At 57.4% G+C, this 22,087-nt stretch overlaps 1 protein-coding gene across 3 annotated transcripts in view; it reads right to left on the minus strand.

The window, feature by feature from the left end:
• The window catches only part of LOC143958445 (protein sel-1 homolog 3-like), a 235,941-nt gene that overhangs the window by 140,353 nt on the left and 73,501 nt on the right, over positions 1-22,087 (minus strand). For all 3 annotated transcript variants that reach the window (XM_077467819.1, XM_077467818.1, XM_077467817.1), the window contains exon 8: positions 10,828-10,948. In XM_077467819.1, the coding sequence (XP_077323945.1) occupies positions 10,828-10,948 (121 nt within the window). The remainder of the gene's footprint in view (positions 1-10,827; positions 10,949-22,087) is intronic.

Raw genomic sequence — 22,087 nt, forward strand, 5'->3', positions numbered from 1 at the left:
TAGGTGGGCCGGGGACAACCTATGGTGAAGGCCCTCTGGGCCATATGAAACTGGGGGGAGGTGGGCCGGGGACAACCTATGGTGAAGGACCTCTGGACCATATGACACTGGGGGGAGGTGGGCCGGGGACAACCTATGGTGAAGGCCCTCTGGGCCATATGACACTGGGGGTAGGTGGGCCGGGGACAACCTATGGTGAAGGCCCTCTGGGCCATATGAAACTGGGGGGAGGTGGGCCGGGGACAACCTATGGTGAAGGCCCTCTGGACCATATGACACTGGGGGAGGTGGGCCGAGGACAACCTATGGTGAAGGCCCTCTGGGGCATATGACACTGGGGGGAGGTGGGCCGGGGACAACCTATGGTGAAGGCCCTCTGGGCCATATGACACTGGGGGTAGGTGGGCCGGGGACAACCTATGGTGAAGGCCCTCTGGGCCATATGACACTGGGGGGAGGTGGGCCGGGGACAACCTATGGTGAAGGCCCTCTGGGCCATATGACACTGGGGGGATGTGGGCCGGGGACAACCTATGGTGAAGGCCCTCTGGGCCATATGACACTGGGGGGAGGTGGGCCGGGGACAACCTATGGTGAAGGCCCTCTGGGCCATATGACACTGGGGGTAGGTGGGCCGGGGACAACCTATGGCGAAGGCCCTCTGGGCCATATGACACTGGGGGGAGGTGGGCCGGGGACAACCTATGGTGAAGGCCCTCTGGGCCATATGACACTGGGGGGAGGTGGGCCGAAGACAAGCTATGGTGAAGGCCCTCTGGACCATATGACACTGGGGGGAGGTGGACCGAGGACAACCTATGGTGAAGGCCCTCTGGGCCATATGACACTGGGGGTAGGTGGGCCGGGGACAACCTATGGTGAAGGCCCTCTGGGCCATATGAAACTGGGGGGAGGTGGGCCGGGGACAACCTATGGTGAAGGACCTCTGGACCATATGACACTGGGGGAAGGTGGGCCGGGGACAACCTATGGTGAAGGCCCTCTGGGCCATATGACACTGGGGGTAGGTGGGCCGGGGACAACCTATGGTGAAGGCCCTCTGGGCCATATGAAACTGGGGGGAGGTGGGCCGGGGACAACCTATGGTGAAGGACCTCTGGACCATATGACACTGGGGGGAGGTGGGCCGAGGACAACCTATGGTGAAGGCCCTCTGGACCATATGACACTGGGGGAGGTGGGCCGAGGACAACCTATGGTGAAGGCCCTGTGGGCCATATGACACTGGGGGGAGGTGGGCCGGGGACAACCTATGGTGAAGGCCCTCTGGGCCATATGACACTGGGGGTAGGTGGGCCGGGGACAACCTATGGTGAAGGCCCTCTGGGCCATATGACACTGGGGGTAGGTGGGCCGGGGACAACCTATGGTGAAGGCCCTGTGGGCCATATGACACTGGGGGGAGGTGGGCCGGGGACAACCTATGGTGAAGGCCCTCTGGGCCATATGACACTGGGGGTAGGTGGGCCGGGGACAACCTATGGTGAAGGCCCTCTGGGCCATATGACACTGGGGGGAAGGTGGGCCGGGGACAACCTATGGTGAAGGCCCTCTGGGCCATATGACACTGGGGGTAGGTGGGCCGGGGACAACCTATGGTGAAGGCCCTATGGGCCATATGAAACTGGGGGGAGGTGGGCCGGGGACAACCTATGGTGAAGGACCTCTGGACCATATGACACTGGGGGGAGGTGGGCCGAGGACAACCTATGGTGAAGGCCCTCTGGGCCATATGACACTGGGGGGAGGTGGGCCGGGGACAACCTATGGTGAAGGCCCTCTGGGCCATATGACACTGGGGGTAGGTGGGCCGGGGACAACCTATGGTGAAGGCCCTCTGGGCCATATGACACTGGGGGTAGGTGGGCCGGGGACAACCTATGGTGAAGGCCCTCTGGGCCATATGACACTGGGGGTAGGTGGGCCGGGGACAACCTATGGTGAAGGCCCTGTGGGCCATATGACACTGGGGGGAGGTGGGCCGGGGACAACCTATGGTGAAGGCCCTCTGGGCCATATGACACTGGGGGTAGGTGGGCCGGGGACAACCTATGGTGAAGGCCCTCTGGGCCATATGACACTGGGGGGAAGGTGGGCCGGGGACAACCTATGGTGAAGGCCCTCTGGGCCATATGACACTGGGGGTAGGTGGGCCGGGGACAACCTATGGTGAAGGCCCTGTGGGCCATATGACAGTGGGGGGAGGTGGGCCGGGGACAACCTATGGTGAAGGCCCTCTGGGCCATATGACACTGGGGGTAGGTGGGCTGGGGACAACCTATGGTGAAGGCCCTCTGGGCCATATGACACTGGGGGGAAGGTGGGCCGGGGACAACCTATGGTGAAGGCCCTCTGGGCCATATGACACTGGGGGGAAGGTGGGCCGGGGACAACCTATGGTGAAGGCCCTCTGGACCATATGACACTGGGGGTAGGTGGGCCGGGGACAACCTATGGTGAAGGCCCTATGGGCCATATAAAACTGGGGGGAGGTGGGCCGGGGACAACCTATGGTGAAGGACCTCTGGACCATATGACACTGGGGGAGGTGGGCCGGGGACAACCTATGGTGAAGGCCCTCTGGGCCATATGACACTGGGGGTAGGTGGGCCGGGGACAACCTATGGTGAAGGCCCTCTGGGCCATATGACACTGGGGGTAGGTGGGCCGGGGACAACCTATGGTGAAGGCCCTCTGGGCCATATGACACTGGGGGTAGGTGGGCCGGGGACAACCTATGGTGAAGGCCCTGTGGGCCATATGACACTGGGGGGAGGTGGGCCGGGGACAACCTATGGTGAAGGCCCTCTGGGCCATATGACACTGGGGGTAGGTGGGCCGGGGACAACCTATGGTGAAGGCCCTCTGGGCCATATGACACTGGGGGGAAGGTGGGCCGGGGACAACCTATGGTGAAGGCCCTCTGGGCCATATGACACTGGGGGTAGGTGGGCCGGGGACAACCTATGGTGAAGGCCCTGTGGGCCATATGACACTGGGGGGAGGTGGGCCGGGGACAACCTATGGTGAAGGCCCTCTGGGCCATATGACACTGGGGGTAGGTGGGCCGGGGACAACCTATGGTGAAGGCCCTCTGGGCCATATGACACTGGGGGGAAGGTGGGCCGGGGACAACCTATGGTGAAGGCCCTCTGGGCCATATGACACTGGGGGAAGGTGGGCCGGGGACAACCTATGGTGAAGGCCCTCTGGGCAGTATGACACTGGGGGTAGGTGGGCCGGGGACAACCTATGGTGAAGGCCCTATGGGCCATATGAAACTGGGGGGAGGTGGGCCGGGGACAACCTATGGTGAAGGACCTCTGGACCATATGACACTGGGGGGAGGTGGGCCGAGGACAACCTATGGTGAAGGCCCTCTGGGCCATATGACACTGGGGGGAGGTGGGCCGGGGACAACCTATGGTGAAGGCCCTCTGGGCCATATGACACTGGGGGTAGGTGGGCCGGGGAAAACCTATGGTGAAGGCCCTCTGGGCCATATGACACTGGGGGTAGGTGGGCCGGGGACAACCTATGGTGAAGGCCCTCTGGGCCATATGACACTGGGGGTAGGTGGGCCGGGGACAACCTATGGTGAAGGCCCTGTGGGCCATATGACACTGGGGGGAGGTGGGCCGGGGACAACCTATGGTGAAGGCCCTCTGGGCCATATGACACTGGGGGTAGGTGGGCCGGGGACAACCTATGGTGAAGGCCCTCTGGGCCATATGACACTGGGGGGAAGGTGGGCCGGGGACAACCTATGGTGAAGGCCCTCTGGGCCATATGACACTGGGGGTAGGTGGGCCGGGGACAACCTATGGTGAAGGCCCTGTGGGCCATATGACACTGGGGGGAGGTGGGCCGGGGACAACCTATGGTGAAGGCCCTCTGGGCCATATGACACTGGGGGTAGGTGGGCCGGGGACAACCTATGGTGAAGGCCCTCTGGGCCATATGACACTGGGGGGAAGGTGGGCCGGGGACAACCTATGGTGAAGGCCCTCTGGGCCATATGACACTGGGGGGAAGGTGGGCCGGGGACAACCTATGGTGAAGGCCCTCTGGGCCATATGACACTGGGGGGAAGGTGGGCCGGGGACAACCTATGGTGAAGGCCCTCTGGGCCATATGACACTGGGGGTAGGTGGGCCGGGGACAACCTATGGTGAAGGCCCTATGGGCCATATGAAACTGGGGGGAGGTGGGCCGGGGACAACCTATGGTGAAGGACCTCTGGACCATATGACACTGGGGGGAGGTGGGCCGAGGACAACCTATGGTGAAGGCCCTCTGGGCCATATGACACTGGGGGGAGGTGGGCCGGGGACAACCTATGGTGAAGGCCCTCTGGGCCATATGACACTGGGGGTAGGTGGGCCGGGGACAACCTATGGTGAAGGCCCTCTGGGCCATATGACACTGGGGGTAGGTGGGCCGGGGACAACCTATGGTGAAGGCCCTCTGGGCCATATGACACTGGGGGTAGGTGGGCCGGGGACAACCTATGGTGAAGGCCCTGTGGGCCATATGACACTGGGGGGAGGTGGGCCGGGGACAACCTATGGTGAAGGCCCTCTGGGCCATATGACACTGGGGGTAGGTGGGCCGGGGACAACCTATGGTGAAGGCCCTCTGGGCCATATGACACTGGGGGGAAGGTGGGCCGGGGACAACCTATGGTGAAGGCCCTCTGGGCCATATGACACTGGGGGGAGGTGGGCCGGGGACAACCTATGGTGAAGGCCCTGTGGGCCATATGACACTGGGGGGAGGTGGGCTGGGGACAACCTATGGTGAAGGCCCTCTGGGCCATATGACACTGGGGGTAGGTGGGCCGGGGACAACCTATGGTGAAGGCCCTCTGGGCCATATGACACTGGGGGGAAGGTGGGCCGGGGACAACCTATGGTGAAGGCCCTCTGGGCCATATGACACTGGGGGGAAGGTGGGCCGGGGACAACCTATGGTGAAGGCCCTCTGGGCCATATGACACTGGGGGTAGGTGGGCCGGGGACAACCTATGGTGAAGGCCCTATGGGCCATATGACACTGGGGGGAGGCGGGCCGATGACAACCTATGGTGAAGGACCTCTGGACCATATGACACTGGGGGGAGGTGGGCCGAGGACAACCTATGGTGAAGGCCCTCTGGGCCATATGACACTGGGGGGAGGTGGGCCGGGGACAACCTATGGTGAAGGCCCTCTGGGCCATATGACACTGGGGGTAGGTGGGCCGGGGACAACCTATGGTGAAGGCCCTCTGGGCCATATGACACTGGGGGTAGGTGGGCCGGGGACAACCTATGGTGAAGGCCCTCTGGGCCATATGACACTGGGGGTAGGTGGGCCGGGGACAACCTATGGTGAAGGCCCTGTGGGCCATATGACACTGGGGGGAGGTGGGCCGGGGACAACCTATGGTGAAGGCCCTCTGGGCCATATGACACTGGGGGTAGGTGGGCCGGGGACAACCTATGGTGAAGGCCCTCTGGGCCATATGACACTGGGGGGAAGGTGGGCCGGGGACAACCTATGGTGAAGGCCCTCTGGGCCATATGACACTGGGGGTAGGTGGGCCGGGGACAACCTATGGTGAAGGCCCTGTGGGCCATATGACACTGGGGGGAGGTGGGCCGGGGACAACCTATGGTGAAGGCCCTCTGGGCCATATGACACTGGGGGTAGGTGGGCCGGGGACAACCTATGGTGAAGGCCCTCTGGGCCATATGATACTGGGGGGAAGGTGGGCCGGGGACAACCTATGGTGAAGGCCCTCTGGGCCATATGACACTGGGGGGAAGGTGGGCCGGGGACAACCTATGGTGAAGGCCCTCTGGGCCATATGACACTGGGGGTAGGTGGGCCGGGGACAACCTATGGTGAAGGCCCTATGGGCCATATGAAACTGGGGGGAGGTGGGCCGGGGACAACCTATGGTGAAGGACCTCTGGACCATATGACACTGGGGGGAGGTGGGCCGAGGACAACCTATGGTGAAGGCCCTCTGGGCCATATGACACTGGGGGGAGGTGGGCCGGGGACAACCTATGGTGAAGGCCCTCTGGGCCATATGACACTGGGGGTAGGTGGGCCGGGGACAACCTATGGTGAAGGCCCTCTGGGCCATATGACACTGGGGGTAGGTGGGCCGGGGACAACCTATGGTGAAGGCCCTCTGGGCCATATGACACTGGGGGTAGGTGGGCCGGGGACAACCTATGGTGAAGGCCCTGTGGGCCATATGACACTGGGGGGAGGTGGGCCGGGGACAACCTATGGTGAAGGCCCTCTGGGCCATATGACACTGGGGGTAGGTGGGCCGGGGACAACCTATGGTGAAGGCCCTCTGGGCCATATGATACTGGGGGGAAGGTGGGCCGGGGACAACCTATGGTGAAGGCCCTCTGGGCCATATGACACTGGGGGGAAGGTGGGCCGGGGACAACCTATGGTGAAGGCCCTCTGGGCCATATGACACTGGGGGTAGGTGGGCCGGGGACAACCTATGGTGAAGGCCCTATGGGCCATATGAAACTGGGGGGAGGTGGGCCGGGGACAACCTATGGTGAAGGACCTCTGGACCATATGACACTGGGGGGAGGTGGGCCGAGGACAACCTATGGTGAAGGCCCTCTGGGCCATATGACACTGGGGGGAGGTGGGCCGGGGACAACCTATGGTGAAGGCCCTCTGGGCCATATGACACTGGGGGTAGGTGGGCCGGGGACAACCTATGGTGAAGGCCCTCTGGGCCATATGACACTGGGGGTAGGTGGGCCGGGGACAACCTATGGTGAAGGCCCTCTGGGCCATATGACACTGGGGGTAGGTGGGCCGGGGACAACCTATGGTGAAGGCCCTGTGGGCCATATGACACTGGGGGGAGGTGGGCCGGGGACAACCTATGGTGAAGGCCCTCTGGGCCATATGACACTGGGGGTAGGTGGGCCGGGGACAACCTATGGTGAAGGCCCTCTGGGCCATATGACACTGGGGGGAAGGTGGGCCGGGGACAACCTATGGTGAAGGCCCTCTGGGCCATATGACACTGGGGGGAGGTGGGCCGGGGACAACCTATGGTGAAGGCCCTGTGGGCCATATGACACTGGGGGGAGGTGGGCCGGGGACAACCTATGGTGAAGGCCCTCTGGGCCATATGACACTGGGGGTAGGTGGGCCGGGGACAACCTATGGTGAAGGCCCTCTGGGCCATATGACACTGGGGGGAAGGTGGGCCGGGGACAACCTATGGTGAAGGCCCTCTGGGCCATATGACACTGGGGGTAGGTGGGCCGGGGACAACCTATGGTGAAGGCCCTCTGGGCCATATGACACTGGGGGGAAGGTGGGCCGGGGACAACCTATGGTGAAGGCCCTCTGGGCCATATGACACTGGGGGGAAGGTGGGCCGGGGACAACCTATGGTGAAGGCCCTCTGGGCCATATGACACTGGGGGTAGGTGGGCCGGGGACAACCTATGGTGAAGGCCCTATGGGCCATATGACACTGGGGGGAGGCGGGCCGATGACAACCTATGGTGAAGGACCTCTGGACCATATGACACTGGGGGGAGGTGGGCCGAGGACAACCTATGGTGAAGGCCCTCTGGGCCATATGACACTGGGGGGAGGTGGGCCGGGGACAACCTATGGTGAAGGCCCTCTGGGCCATATGACACTGGGGGTAGGTGGGCCGGGGACAACCTATGGTGAAGGCCCTCTGGGCCATATGACACTGGGGGTAGGTGGGCCGGGGACAACCTATGGTGAAGGCCCTCTGGGCCATATGACACTGGGGGTAGGTGGGCCGGGGACAACCTATGGTGAAGGCCCTGTGGGCCATATGACACTGGGGGGAGGTGGGCCGGGGACAACCTATGGTGAAGGCCCTCTGGGCCATATGACACTGGGGGTAGGTGGGCCGGGGACAACCTATGGTGAAGGCCCTCTGGGCCATATGACACTGGGGGGAAGGTGGGCCGGGGACAACCTATGGTGAAGGCCCTCTGGGCCATATGACACTGGGGGTAGGTGGGCCGGGGACAACCTATGGTGAAGGCCCTGTGGGCCATATGACACTGGGGGGAGGTGGGCCGGGGACAACCTATGGTGAAGGCCCTCTGGGCCATATGACACTGGGGGTAGGTGGGCCGGGGACAACCTATGGTGAAGGCCCTCTGGGCCATATGATACTGGGGGGAAGGTGGGCCGGGGACAACCTATGGTGAAGGCCCTCTGGGCCATATGACACTGGGGGGAAGGTGGGCCGGGGACAACCTATGGTGAAGGCCCTCTGGGCCATATGACACTGGGGGTAGGTGGGCCGGGGACAACCTATGGTGAAGGCCCTATGGGCCATATGAAACTGGGGGGAGGTGGGCCGGGGACAACCTATGGTGAAGGACCTCTGGACCATATGACACTGGGGGGAGGTGGGCCGAGGACAACCTATGGTGAAGGCCCTCTGGGCCATATGACACTGGGGGGAGGTGGGCCGGGGACAACCTATGGTGAAGGCCCTCTGGGCCATATGACACTGGGGGTAGGTGGGCCGGGGACAACCTATGGTGAAGGCCCTCTGGGCCATATGACACTGGGGGTAGGTGGGCCGGGGACAACCTATGGTGAAGGCCCTCTGGGCCATATGACACTGGGGGTAGGTGGGCCGGGGACAACCTATGGTGAAGGCCCTGTGGGCCATATGACACTGGGGGGAGGTGGGCCGGGGACAACCTATGGTGAAGGCCCTCTGGGCCATATGACACTGGGGGTAGGTGGGCCGGGGACAACCTATGGTGAAGGCCCTCTGGGCCATATGATACTGGGGGGAAGGTGGGCCGGGGACAACCTATGGTGAAGGCCCTCTGGGCCATATGACACTGGGGGGAAGGTGGGCCGGGGACAACCTATGGTGAAGGCCCTCTGGGCCATATGACACTGGGGGTAGGTGGGCCGGGGACAACCTATGGTGAAGGCCCTATGGGCCATATGAAACTGGGGGGAGGTGGGCCGGGGACAACCTATGGTGAAGGACCTCTGGACCATATGACACTGGGGGGAGGTGGGCCGAGGACAACCTATGGTGAAGGCCCTCTGGGCCATATGACACTGGGGGGAGGTGGGCCGGGGACAACCTATGGTGAAGGCCCTCTGGGCCATATGACACTGGGGGTAGGTGGGCCGGGGACAACCTATGGTGAAGGCCCTCTGGGCCATATGACACTGGGGGGAAGGTGGGCCGGGGACAACCTATGGTGAAGGCCCTCTGGGCCATATGACACTGGGGGGAAGGTGGGCCGGGGACAACCTATGGTGAAGGCCCTCTGGGCCATATGACACTGGGGGTAGGTGGGCCGGGGACAACCTATGGTGAAGGCCCTATGGGCCATATGACACTGGGGGGAGGCGGGCCGATGACAACCTATGGTGAAGGACCTCTGGACCATATGACACTGGGGGGAGGTGGGCCGAGGACAACCTATGGTGAAGGCCCTCTGGGCCATATGACACTGGGGGGAGGTGGGCCGGGGACAACCTATGGTGAAGGCCCTCTGGGCCATATGACACTGGGGGTAGGTGGGCCGGGGACAACCTATGGTGAAGGCCCTCTGGGCCATATGACACTGGGGGTAGGTGGGCCGGGGACAACCTATGGTGAAGGCCCTCTGGGCCATATGACACTGGGGGTAGGTGGGCCGGGGACAACCTATGGTGAAGGCCCTGTGGGCCATATGACACTGGGGGGAGGTGGGCCGGGGACAACCTATGGTGAAGGCCCTCTGGGCCATATGACACTGGGGGTAGGTGGGCCGGGGACAACCTATGGTGAAGGCCCTCTGGGCCATATGACACTGGGGGGAAGGTGGGCCGGGGACAACCTATGGTGAAGGCCCTCTGGGCCATATGACACTGGGGGTAGGTGGGCCGGGGACAACCTATGGTGAAGGCCCTGTGGGCCATATGACACTGGGGGGAGGTGGGCCGGGGACAACCTATGGTGAAGGCCCTCTGGGCCATATGACACTGGGGGTAGGTGGGCCGGGGACAACCTATGGTGAAGGCCCTATGGGCCATATGAAACTGGGGGGAGGTGGGCCGGGGACAACCTATGGTGAAGGACCTCTGGACCATATGACACTGGGGGGAGGTGGGCCGAGGACAACCTATGGTGAAGGCCCTCTGGGCCATATGACACTGGGGGGAGGTGGGCCGGGGACAACCTATGGTGAAGGCCCTCTGGGCCATATGACACTGGGGGTAGGTGGGCCGGGGACAACCTATGGTGAAGGCCCTCTGGGCCATATGACACTGGGGGTAGGTGGGCCGGGGACAACCTATGGTGAAGGCCCTCTGGGCCATATGACACTGGGGGTAGGTGGGCCGGGGACAACCTATGGTGAAGGCCCTGTGGGCCATATGACACTGGGGGGAGGTGGGCCGGGGACAACCTATGGTGAAGGCCCTCTGGGCCATATGACACTGGGGGTAGGTGGGCCGGGGACAACCTATGGTGAAGGCCCTCTGGGCCATATGATACTGGGGGGAAGGTGGGCCGGGGACAACCTATGGTGAAGGCCCTCTGGGCCATATGACACTGGGGGGAAGGTGGGCCGGGGACAACCTATGGTGAAGGCCCTCTGGGCCATATGACACTGGGGGTAGGTGGGCCGGGGACAACCTATGGTGAAGGCCCTATGGGCCATATGACACTGGGGGGAGGCGGGCCGATGACAACCTATGGTGAAGGCTCTGACAACTTCCATACATCTGGATGCCAGAAATACTGAAACTTCCATACTTGTTTCTTGTTCTGCGGCGGAGAAGTGCTGGAAACGCGTCGCACACTCATCCTGGAAGGAGGTGCACTTCCGATACCACTGCGCCAGCTCCATGCGTTCAATCATCTGAGGGGGCGGGGCCTGAGTAAAGGACGAGACATGGGAAGTGGTTACTATGACATCAGATATTCTGATAACTAATAATGATCAATATCTGAAGTCCTGGAAACAGGGCAGCTGATAGAAATCATGGGGCCCCATACAGCATACCTGTCTGGGGGCCCCCTTTAGCCCCACCCTTATCCTCTTCCAGGCTTTCAGCGGCTGCAGGAGGAAATTGGAGAGATCGGTTCCTCTAGATCAGTGTTTATCAACATTTTACCAGTCATGTTACAATATATTGCCTCTTTACTGTCTGTCAACTGTCTCTGAAAAGCGATCTGAGCCTGGATTGCTTTTCAGAGGAATGGTGTTTTCTTTTTGGTATTATGAACCGCTCTAAGAAAATCAGCTCTGATCGTACAGAAAAAGGGCGTCAAGTTTAAAAGTAGTGTATACACACACACACGCGCACATATACAAATATGCATATAAATACATACACACACACACGTAAATATACACACACAGACACATCTCTTAAACGGTAGCTGTCTGCTAAGGAGGACCTGTTGTTACACATGGCAGAGGTCATGAGGCTAGATTTGCATAGCAGCCGGCAACTTTTTTTTGGGACAGGGGGACAAAAATGACAGATTTCTGGCCATGCTTTCTCAACAGAATTGGCCCCTCACTTCTACTGTATATCCAAAATCTGTGCATTTGAAGGGTCTATTGTCTCCTTTCCCGAGGGGATACTGTGAGAATTTACCATCTACTATAGTCGGTTAAATCCCTCTTCCCTGCCCTCTGATTTTGAGCACACACACATGCATAATTACAAACATATACAGGTTGCTTTTGTTTTAATTGTCAGCAGCACTATACCTTCAATCTCCATGCCGGGTACTGACCTCTAGGGGGAGGCAGAGAGCACAGTACACACTGCAAGCCAGCTCTCCCTTTGCTTTCCCTTTCAGTGTAACTGTAAAGAGTGAGATCGAGTTCCTGCATCACCGATTTACACATCAGCTGAGGATCAGGCAGTCACTTCTCTAACAATTCAGGCATGGGGGGGGGGGGGGGCACACGTGCCCCCTGCAGCATGCAGCCCAAGCTCAATGGTGACCCCTATATGTCTGCTCCTGCCTTAAGCAGAAGGAGATGAATCACTCCGCATGGGAAGGGAATGTGCAGGGCGGGACTTGAGCCAGTTGTGGCGTGGCTGCGGAAGTGACATGCTCCCGAAATAGAAAAAATAGTACCTCACATCCACAAGAACAAAACATGAATACGGAGGCACCCAGAAAGATGAAAAAAGCTCAGATAAGTCGGATGCTGGCTGAGACTTTTTTTTTTTTTTTTTTTTTTTTACTCTGCATTCTTTTATTCTCTGATTGCCGGGCCCCCCTGCTGGCTGGGCCCGGTACAGCAGGGCCAGTTGTACTGGCTTATCAGCGGCCCTGCCTGGAAATCTCCTCCCACAAGTGTCCCCATTGGAAGATTTTCCTTCTATTCTTCTACCGGTGACAACTCTGACATGTTGGATGCTCAGCACTTCCTTTCTTCACCAATAACGGTCCCCAGACAGATCCCTACTGGGGATCCAGAGAACAATAAATAGCTGACGGGATCCAACCCCCCATCCCTCCGTCCCACACTAAGAGGACACTTTTCTTGTAGATATAGACCAGTGGTTTCCAAACTGCGGCCCTGGGGCCGGATGTGGCCCTTTACTTGCCTTTATGCGGCTCTTGAGGGGCCCATAACATGTCCATCCATAACGGACTCCAATGATGGGGCACTATTCCTCCCACTGATACCAATGATGGGGCACTATTCCTGCCACTGATGCCAATGATGGGGCACTATTCCTCCCACTGACACCAATGATGGGGCACTATTCCTCCCACTGACACCAATGATGGGGCACTATTCCTCCCACTGATACCAATGATGGGGCACTATTCTCCCCACTGATACCAATGATGGGGCACTATTCCTCCCACTGACACCAATGATGGGACACTATTCCTCCCACTGACACCAATAATGGGCCACTATTCCTCCCACTGATACCAATGATGGGGCACTATTCCTCCCACTGACACCAATGATGGGGCACTATTCCTCCCACTGATACCAATGATGGGGCACCATTCCTCCCACTGACACCAATGATGGGGCACTATTCCTCCCACTGATACCAATGATGGGGCACCATTCCTCCCACTGATACCAATGATGGGGCACTATTCCTCCCACTGACACCAATGATGGGGCACTATTCCTCCCACTGATACCAAGGATGGGGCACTATTCCTCCCACTGACACCAATGATGGGGCACTATTCCTCCCACTGATACCAATGATGGGGCACCATTCCTCCCACTGACACCAATGATGGGGCACTATTCCTCCCACTGATACCAATGATGGGGCACCATTCCTCCCACTGATACCAATGATGGGGCACTATTCCTCCCACTGACACCAATAATGGGACACTATTCCTCCCACTGATACCAATGATGGGGCACTATTCCTCCCACTGATACCAAGGATGGGGCACTATTCCTCCCACTGACACCAATAATGGGCCACTATTCCTCCCACTGATACCAATGATGGGGCACTATTCCTCCCACTGATACCAATGATGGGGCACTATTCCTCCCACTGACACCAATGATGGGGCACTATTCCTCCCACTGATACCAATGATGGGACACTATTCCTCCCACTGACACCAATGATGGGGCACTATTCCTCCCACTGACACCAATGATGGGGCACTATTCCTCCCACTGATACCAATGATGGGGCACTATTCCTCCCACTGATACCAATGATGGGGCACTATTCCTGCCACTGATGCCAATGATGGGGCACTATTCCTCCCACTGACACCAATGATGGGGCACTATTCCTCCCACTGACACCAATGATGGGGCACTATTCCTCCCACTGACACCAATGATGGGGCACTATTCCTCCCACTGATACCAATGATGGGGCACTATTCCTCCCACTGATACCAATGATGGGGCACTATTCCTGCCACTGATGCCAATGATGGGGCACTATTCCTCCCACTGACACCAATGATGGGGCACTATTCCCCCTACTGATACCAATGATGGGGCACTATTCCTCCCACTGATACCAATGATGGGGCACAATTTCTCCCACTGACACCAATAATGGGCCACTATTCCTCCCACTGATACCAATGATGGGGCACTATTCCTCCCACTGACACCAATAATGGGCCACTATTCCTCCCACTGATACCAATGATGGGGCACTATTCCTCCCACTGATACCAATGATGGGACACTATTCCTCCCACTGACACCAATGATGGGGCACTATTCCTCCCACTGACACCAATGATGGGGCACTATTCCTCCCACTGATACCAATGATGGGGCACTATTCCTCCCACTGATACCAATGATGGGGCACTATTCCTGCCACTGATGCCAATGATGGGGCACTATTCCTCCCACTGACACCAATGATGGGGCACTATTCCCCCTACTGATACCAATGATGGGGCACTATTCCTCCCACTGATACCAATGATGGGGCACAATTTCTCCCACTGACACCAATGATGGGGCACTATTCCTCCCTCTGATACCAATGATGGGGCACTATTCCTGCCACTGATGCCAATGATGGGGCACTATTCCTCCCACTGATACCAATGATGGGGCACTATTCCTGCCACTGACACCAATGATGGGGCACTATTCCTCCCACTGATACCAATGATGGGGCACTATTCCTGCCACTGATGCCAATGATGGGGCACTATTGCTCCCACTGATACCAATGATGGGGCACTATTCCTGCCACTGATGCCAATGATGGGGCACTATTCATCCCACTGATACCAATGATGGGGCACTATTCCTCCCACTGACACCAATGATGGGGCACTATTCCTCCCACTGACACCAATGATGGGGCACTATTCCCCCCACTGACACCAATGATGGGACACTATTCCTCCTATTGACACCAATGATGGGACACTATTCCTCCCACTGACACCAATGATGGGGCACTATTCCTCCCACTGATACCAATGATGGGGCACTATTCCTCCCACTGACACCAATGATGGGGCACTATTCCTCCCACTGACACCAATGATGGGGCACTATTCCTCCCACTGATACTAATGATGGGGCACTATTCCTCCTATTGACACCAATGATGGGACACTATTCCTCCCACTGACACCAATGATGGGGCACTATTCCTCCCACTGATACCAATGATGGGGCACTATTCCTCCCACTGATATGAATGATGGGGCACTATTCCTCCCACTGACACCAATGATGGGGCACTATTCCTCCCACTGATATGAATGATGGGGTGCTATTCCTGTGATAACAATAGGGCACTATTTCTTCCACTAAAACCAATGATGGGGCATTGTTTACATTCACTGATGCGGGGGCATTTTCTACTCCCAGATTTTACCCTCTAAAGGAACGGGTGAGCGGATTCCTCAGCTAAGAAAGACCAAGGCCAGATTTCATCACTGGATCCGGGATCTGGCGCCCCCCTGTGTAGATGAGAGGGAGCACATGGCTCTCTCCTGCTCCCTGCAGCTATGTGTACTATTGCAGACAAAGCTCCCCAGTATGTATCCCCCCCCCCCGTCCCAATCCTACCCCTTCCTCCAGTATGTATTCCCCCCCCCCGTACCAATCCTACCCCTTCCTCCAGTATGTATCCCCCCCCCCCGTCCCAATCCTACCCCTTCCTCCAGTATGTATTCCCCCCCCCCCCGTACCAATCCTACCCCTTCCTCCAGTATGTATTCCCCCCCCCCCGTACCAATCCTACCCCTTCCTCCAGTATGTATTCCCCCCCCCCCCCGTACCAATCCTACCCCTTCCTCCAGTATGTATCCCCCCCCCCCGTCCCAATCCTACCCCTTCCTCCAGTATGTATTCCCCCCCCCCGTACCAATCCTACCCCTTCCTCCAGTATGTATTCCCCCCCAGTACCAATCCTACCCCTTCCTCCAGTATGTATTCCCCCCCCCCGTACCAATCCTACCCCTTCCTCCAGTATGTATTCCCCCCCCCCCGTACCAATCCTACCCCTTCCTCCAGTATGTATCCCCCCCCCCCGTCCCAATCCTACCCCTTCCTCCAGTATGTATTCCCCCCCCCGTACCAATCCTACCCCTTCCTCCAGTATGTATTCCCCCCCAGTACCAATCTTACCCCTTCCTCCAGTATGTATTCCCCCCCCCCCGTCCCAATCCTACCCCTTCCTCCAGTATGTATTCCCCCCCCCCCGTACCAATCCTACCCCTTCCTCCAGTATGTATTCCCCCCCCCCGTACCAATCCTACCCCTTCCTCCAGTATGTATTCCCCCCCCCCCCCGTACCAATCCTACCCCTTCCTCCAGTATGTATCCCCCCCCCCCGTCCCAATCCTACCCCTTCCTCCAGTATGTATTCCCCCCCCCCCGTACCAATCCTACCCCTTCCTCCAGTATGTATTCCCCCCCAGTACCAATCCTACCCCTTCCTCCAGTATGTATTCCCCCCCCCCGTACCAATCCTACCCCTTCCTCCAGTATGTATTCCCCCCCCCCCCGTACCAATCCTACCCCTTCCTCCAGTATGTATCCCCCCCCCCCGTCCCAATCCTACCCCTTCCTCCAGTATGTATTCCCCCCCCCCGTACCAATCCTACCCCTTCCTCCAGTATGTATTCCCCCCCAGTACCAATCTTACCCCTTCCTCCAGTATGTATTCCCCCCCCCCGTACCAATCCTACCCCTTCCTCCAGTATGTATTCCCCCCCAGTACCAATCTTACCCCTTCCTCCAGTATGTATTCCCCCCCCCCCGTACCAATCCTACCCCTTCCTCCAGTATGTATTCCCCCCAGTACCAATCTTACCCCTTCCTCCAGTACAACTTCCCCACAGTATGTATTACCCCCCAGTACTAATCTTACCCCTTCCTCCAGTACAACTTCCCCACAGTATGTATTAACCCCCAGTACTAATCTTACCCCTTCCTCCAGTACAACTTCTCCCCAGTATGTATTAACCCCCAGTACCGATCTTACCCCTTCCTCCAGTATGTATCCCCCCTTAGTACCAATCTTACCCCTTCCTGCAGTATGTATTCCCCCCAGTACCAATCTTACCCCTTCCTCCAGTACAACTTCCCCACAGTATGTATTACCCCCCAGTACTAATCTTACCCCTTCCTCCAGTACAACTTCCCCACAGTATGTATTACCCCCCAGTACTAATCTTACCCCTTCCTCCAGTACAACTTCCCCCCAGTATGTATTAACCCCCAGTACCGATCTTACCCCTTCCTGCAGTATGTATTCCCCCCAGTACCAATCTTACCCCTTCCTGCAGTATGTATTCCCCCCAGTACCAATCTTACCCCTTCCTCCAGTACAACTTCCCCACAGTATGTATTACCCCCCAGTACTAATCTTACCCCTTCCTCCAGTACAACTTCCCCACAGTATGTATTACCCCCCAGTACTAATCTTACCCCTTCCTCCAGTACAACTTCCCCCCAGTATGTATTAACCCCCAGTACCGATCTTACCCCTTCCTCCAGTATGTATCCCCCCCAGTACCAATCTTACCCCTTCCCCCAGTATGTATTCCCCCCAGTACCAATCTTACCCCTTCCCCCAGTATGTACTACTCTCAGTACCAATCTTACCTCTGCCCCAGTACAGCTCCCCCCAGTACAGATCTCACCCCTTCCTCCCCTTTATACAGCTCCCCCTTGTATAGATATCTCCTCCCTGAGTACAGCTCTCCCCACGGATGTTCTGGGGGAGGAAGTTGGTTCCAGTAGAGGGACAGTTGGAAGGAAAGACGGACTGAGGGATTTGGTCCCAGTAGAGAGACAGTTGGAAGGAAAGACGGACGGAGGGATTTGGTTCCAGTAGAGGGACAGTTGGAAGGAAAGACGGACGGAGGGATTTGGTCCCAGTAGAGGGACAGTTGGAAGGAAAGACGGAAGGAGGGATTTGGTTCCAGTAGAGGGACAGTTGGAAGGAAAGACGGACGGAGGGATTTGGTCCCAGTAGAGGGACAGTTGGAAGGAAAGACGGACTGAGGGATTTGGTCCCAGTAGAGAGACAGTTGGAAGGAAAGACGGACGGAGGGATTTGGTCCCAGTAGAGAGACAGTTGGAAGGAAAGACGGACGGAGGGATTTGGTCCCAGTAGAGGGACAGTTGGAAGGAAAGACGGACGGAGGGATTTGGTCCCAGTAGAGGGACAGTTGGAAGGAAAGACGGACGGAGGGATTTGGTCCCAGTAGAGAGACAGTTGGAAGGAAAGACGGACGGAGGGATTTGGTCCCAGTAGAGAGACAGTTGGAAGGAAAGACGGACGGAGGGATTTGGTCCCAGTAGAGGGACAGTTGGAAGGAAAGACGGACTGAGGGATTTGGTCCCAGTAGAGAGACAGTTGGAAGGAAAGACGGACGGAGGGATTTGGTCCCAGTAGAGAGACAGTTGGAAGGAAAGACGGACGGAGGGATTTGGTCCCAGTAGAGGGACAGTTGGAAGAAAAGACGGAAGGAGGGATTTGGTCCCAGTAGAGGGACAGTTGGAAGAAAAGACGGACGGAGGGATTTTCTCCCAGTAGAGGGAGAGTTGGAAGGAAAGACGGACGGAGGGATTTGGTCCCAGTAGAGGGACAGTTGGAAGGAAAGACGGACGGAGGGATTTGGTTCCAGTAGAGAGACAGTTGGAAGGAAAGACGGACGGAGGGATTTGGTCCCAGTAGAGGGACAGTTGGAAGGAAAGACGGACGGAGGGATTTGGTCCCAGTAGAGGGACAGTTGGAAGAAAAGACGGAAGGAGGGATTTGGTTCCAGTAGAGGGACAGTTGGAAGGAAAGACGGACGGAGGGATTTGCTCCCAGTAGAGGGACAGTTGGAAGGAAAGACGGACGGAGGGATTTGGTCCCAGTAGAGGGACAGTTGGAAGGAAAGACGGACGGAGGGATTTGGTTCCAGTAGAGAGACAGTTGGAAGAAAAGACGGACGGAGGGATTTGGTCCCAGTAGAGGGACAGTTGGAAGGAAAGACGGACGGAGGGATTTGGTTCCAGTAGAGGGACAGTTGGAAGGAAAGACGGACGGAGGGATTTGGTCCCAGTAGAGGGACAGTTGGAAGGAAAGACGGACGGAGGGATTTGGTCCCAGTAGAGGGACAGTTGGAAGAAAAGACGGAAGGAGGGATTTGGTTCCAGTAGAGGGACAGTTGGAAGGAAAGACGGACGGAGGGATTTGGTTCCAGTAGAGGGACAGTTGGAAGGAAAGACGGACGGAGGGATTTGGTCCCAGTAGAGGGACAGTTGGAAGGAAAGACGGACGGAGGGATTTGGTCCCAGTAGAGGGACAGTTGGAAGAAAAGACGGAAGGAGGGATTTGGTCCCAGTAGAGGGACAGTTGGAAGAAAAGACGGACGGAGGGATTTGCTCCCAGTAGAGGGACAGTTGGAAGGAAAGACGGACGGAGGGATTTGGTCCCAGTAGAGGGACAGTTGGAAGGAAAGACGGACGGAGGGATTTGGTCCCAGTAGAGAGACAGTTGGAAGGAAAGACGGACGGAGGGATTTGGTCCCAGTAGAGGGACAGTTGGAAGGAAAGACGGACGGAGGGATTTGGTCCCAGTAGAGGGACAGTTGGAAGAAAAGACGGAAGGAGGGATTTGGTTCCAGTAGAGGGACAGTTGGAAGGAAAGACGGAAGGAGGGATTTGGTCCCAGTAGAGAGACAGTTGGAAGGAAAGACGGACGGAGGGATTTGGTCCCAGTAGAGGGACAGTTGGAAGGAAAGACGGACGGAGGGATTTGGTTCCAGTAGAGGGACAGTTGGAAGGAAAGACGGACGGAGGGATTTGGTCCCAGTAGAGGGACAGTTGGAAGGAAAGACGGACGGAGGGATTTGGTCCCAGTAGAGGGACAGTTGGAAGGAAAGACGGACGGAGGGATTTGGTCCCAGTAGAGGGACAGTTGGAAGGAAAGACGGACGGAGGGATTTGGTCCCAGTAGAGAGACAGTTGGAAGAAAAGACGGACGGAGGGATTTGGTCCCAGTAGAGGGACAGTTGGAAGGAAAGACGGACGGAGGGATTTGGTTCCAGTAGAGGGACAGTTGGAAGGAAAGACGGACGGAGGGATTTGGTCCCAGTAGAGGGACAGTTGGAAGGAAAGACGGACGGAGGGATTTGGTCCCAGTAGAGGGACAGTTGGAAGGAAAGACGGACGGAGGGATTTGGTTCCAGTAGAGGGACAGTTGGAAGGAAAGACGGACGGAGGGATTTGGTCCCAGTAGAGGGACAGTTGGAAGCAAAGACGGACGTAGGGATTTGGTTCCAGTAGAGAGACAGTTGGAAGGAAAGACGGACGGAGGGATTTGGTCCCAGTAGAGGGACAGTTGGAAGCAAAGACGGACGTAGGGATTTGGTTCCAGTAGAGGGACAGTTGGAAGGAAAGACGGAGGAAGGGATTTGGTCCCAGTAGAGGGACAGTTGGAAGGAAAGACGGACGGAGGGATTTGGTCCCAGTAGAGGGACAGTTGGAAGCAAAGACGGACGGAGGGATTTGGTCCCAGTAGAGAGACAGTTGGAAGCAAAGACGGACGGAGGGATTTGGTCCCAGTAGAGAGACAGTTGGAAGCAAAGACGGACGTAGGGATTTGGTTCCAGTAGAGGGACAGTTGGAAGGAAAGACGGACGGAGGGATTTGGTCCCAGTAGAGGGACAGTTGGAAGCAAAGACGGACGTAGGGATTTGGTTCCAGTAGAGGGACAGTTGGAAGGAAAGACGGACAGAGGGATTTGGTCCCAGTAGAGGGACAGTTGGAAGCAAAGACGGACAGAGGGATTTGGTCCCAGTAGAGGGACAGTTGGAAGAAAAGACGGACGGAGGGATTTGGTCCCAGTAGAGGGACAGTTGGAAGGAAAGACGGACGGAGGGATTTGGTCCCAGTAGAGGGACAGTTGGAAGGAAAGACGGACGGAGGGATTTGGTCCCAGTAGAGGGACAGTTGGAAGGAAAGACGGACGGAGGGATTTGGTTCCAGTAGAGGGACAGTTGGAAGGAAAGACGGACGGAGGGATTTGGTCCCAGTAGAGGGACAGTTGGAAGCAAAGACGGACGTAGGGATTTGGTTCCAGTAGAGGGACAGTTGGAAGGAAAGACGGACGTAGGGATTTGGTCCCAGTAGAGGGACAGTTGGAAGGAAAGACGGAGGAAGGGATTTGGTCCCAGTAGAGGGACAGTTGGAAGGAAAGACGGACGGAGGGATTTGGTCCCAGTAGAGGGACAGTTGGAAGCAAAGACGGACGTAGGGATTTGGTTCCAGTAGAGGGACAGTTGGAAGGAAAGACGGACGGAGGGATTTGGTCCCAGTAGAGAGACAGTTGGAAGCAAAGACGGACGTAGGGATTTGGTTCCAGTAGAGGGACAGTTGGAAGGAAAGACGGACGGAGGGATTTGGTCCCAGTAGAGGGACAGTTGGAAGCAAAGACGGACGTAGGGATTTGGTTCCAGTAGAGGGACAGTTGGAAGGAAAGACGGACAGAGGGATTTGGTCCCAGTAGAGGGACAGTTGGAAGCAAAGACGGACAGAGGGATTTGGTCCCAGTAGAGGGACAGTTGGAAGGAAAGACGGAGGAAGGGATTTGGTCCCAGTAGAGGGACAGTTGGAAGGAAAGACGGACAGAGGGATTTGGTTCCAGTAGAGGGACAGTTGGAAGGAAAGACGGAGGGAGGGATTTGGTCCCAGTAGAGGGACAGTTAGAAGGAAAGACGGACGGAGGGATTTGGTTCCAGTAGAGGGACAGTTGAAAGAAAAGACGAAAGGAGGGATTTGGTCCCAGTAGAGGGACAGTTGGAAGGAAAGACGGACGGAGGGATTTGGTCCCAGTAGAGAGACAGTTGGAAGGAAAGACGGAGGAAGGGATTTGGTCCCAGTAGAGGGACAGTTGGAAGGAAAGACGGACGGAGGGATTTGGTCCCAGTAGAGGGACAGTTGGAAGCAAAGACGGACGTAGGGATTTGGTTCCAGTAGAGGGACAGTTGGAAGGAAAGACGGACAGAGGGATTTGGTCCCAGTAGAGGGACAGTTGGAAGCAAAGACGGACAG

Source organism: Lithobates pipiens, unplaced genomic scaffold (assembly GCF_037356315.1).
Source record: "Lithobates pipiens isolate NorthernLeopardFrog02 unplaced genomic scaffold, aLitPip1_a1.2 Scaffold_106, whole genome shotgun sequence".
In the NCBI taxonomy this organism is placed as follows: domain Eukaryota; kingdom Metazoa; phylum Chordata; class Amphibia; order Anura; family Ranidae; genus Lithobates; species Lithobates pipiens.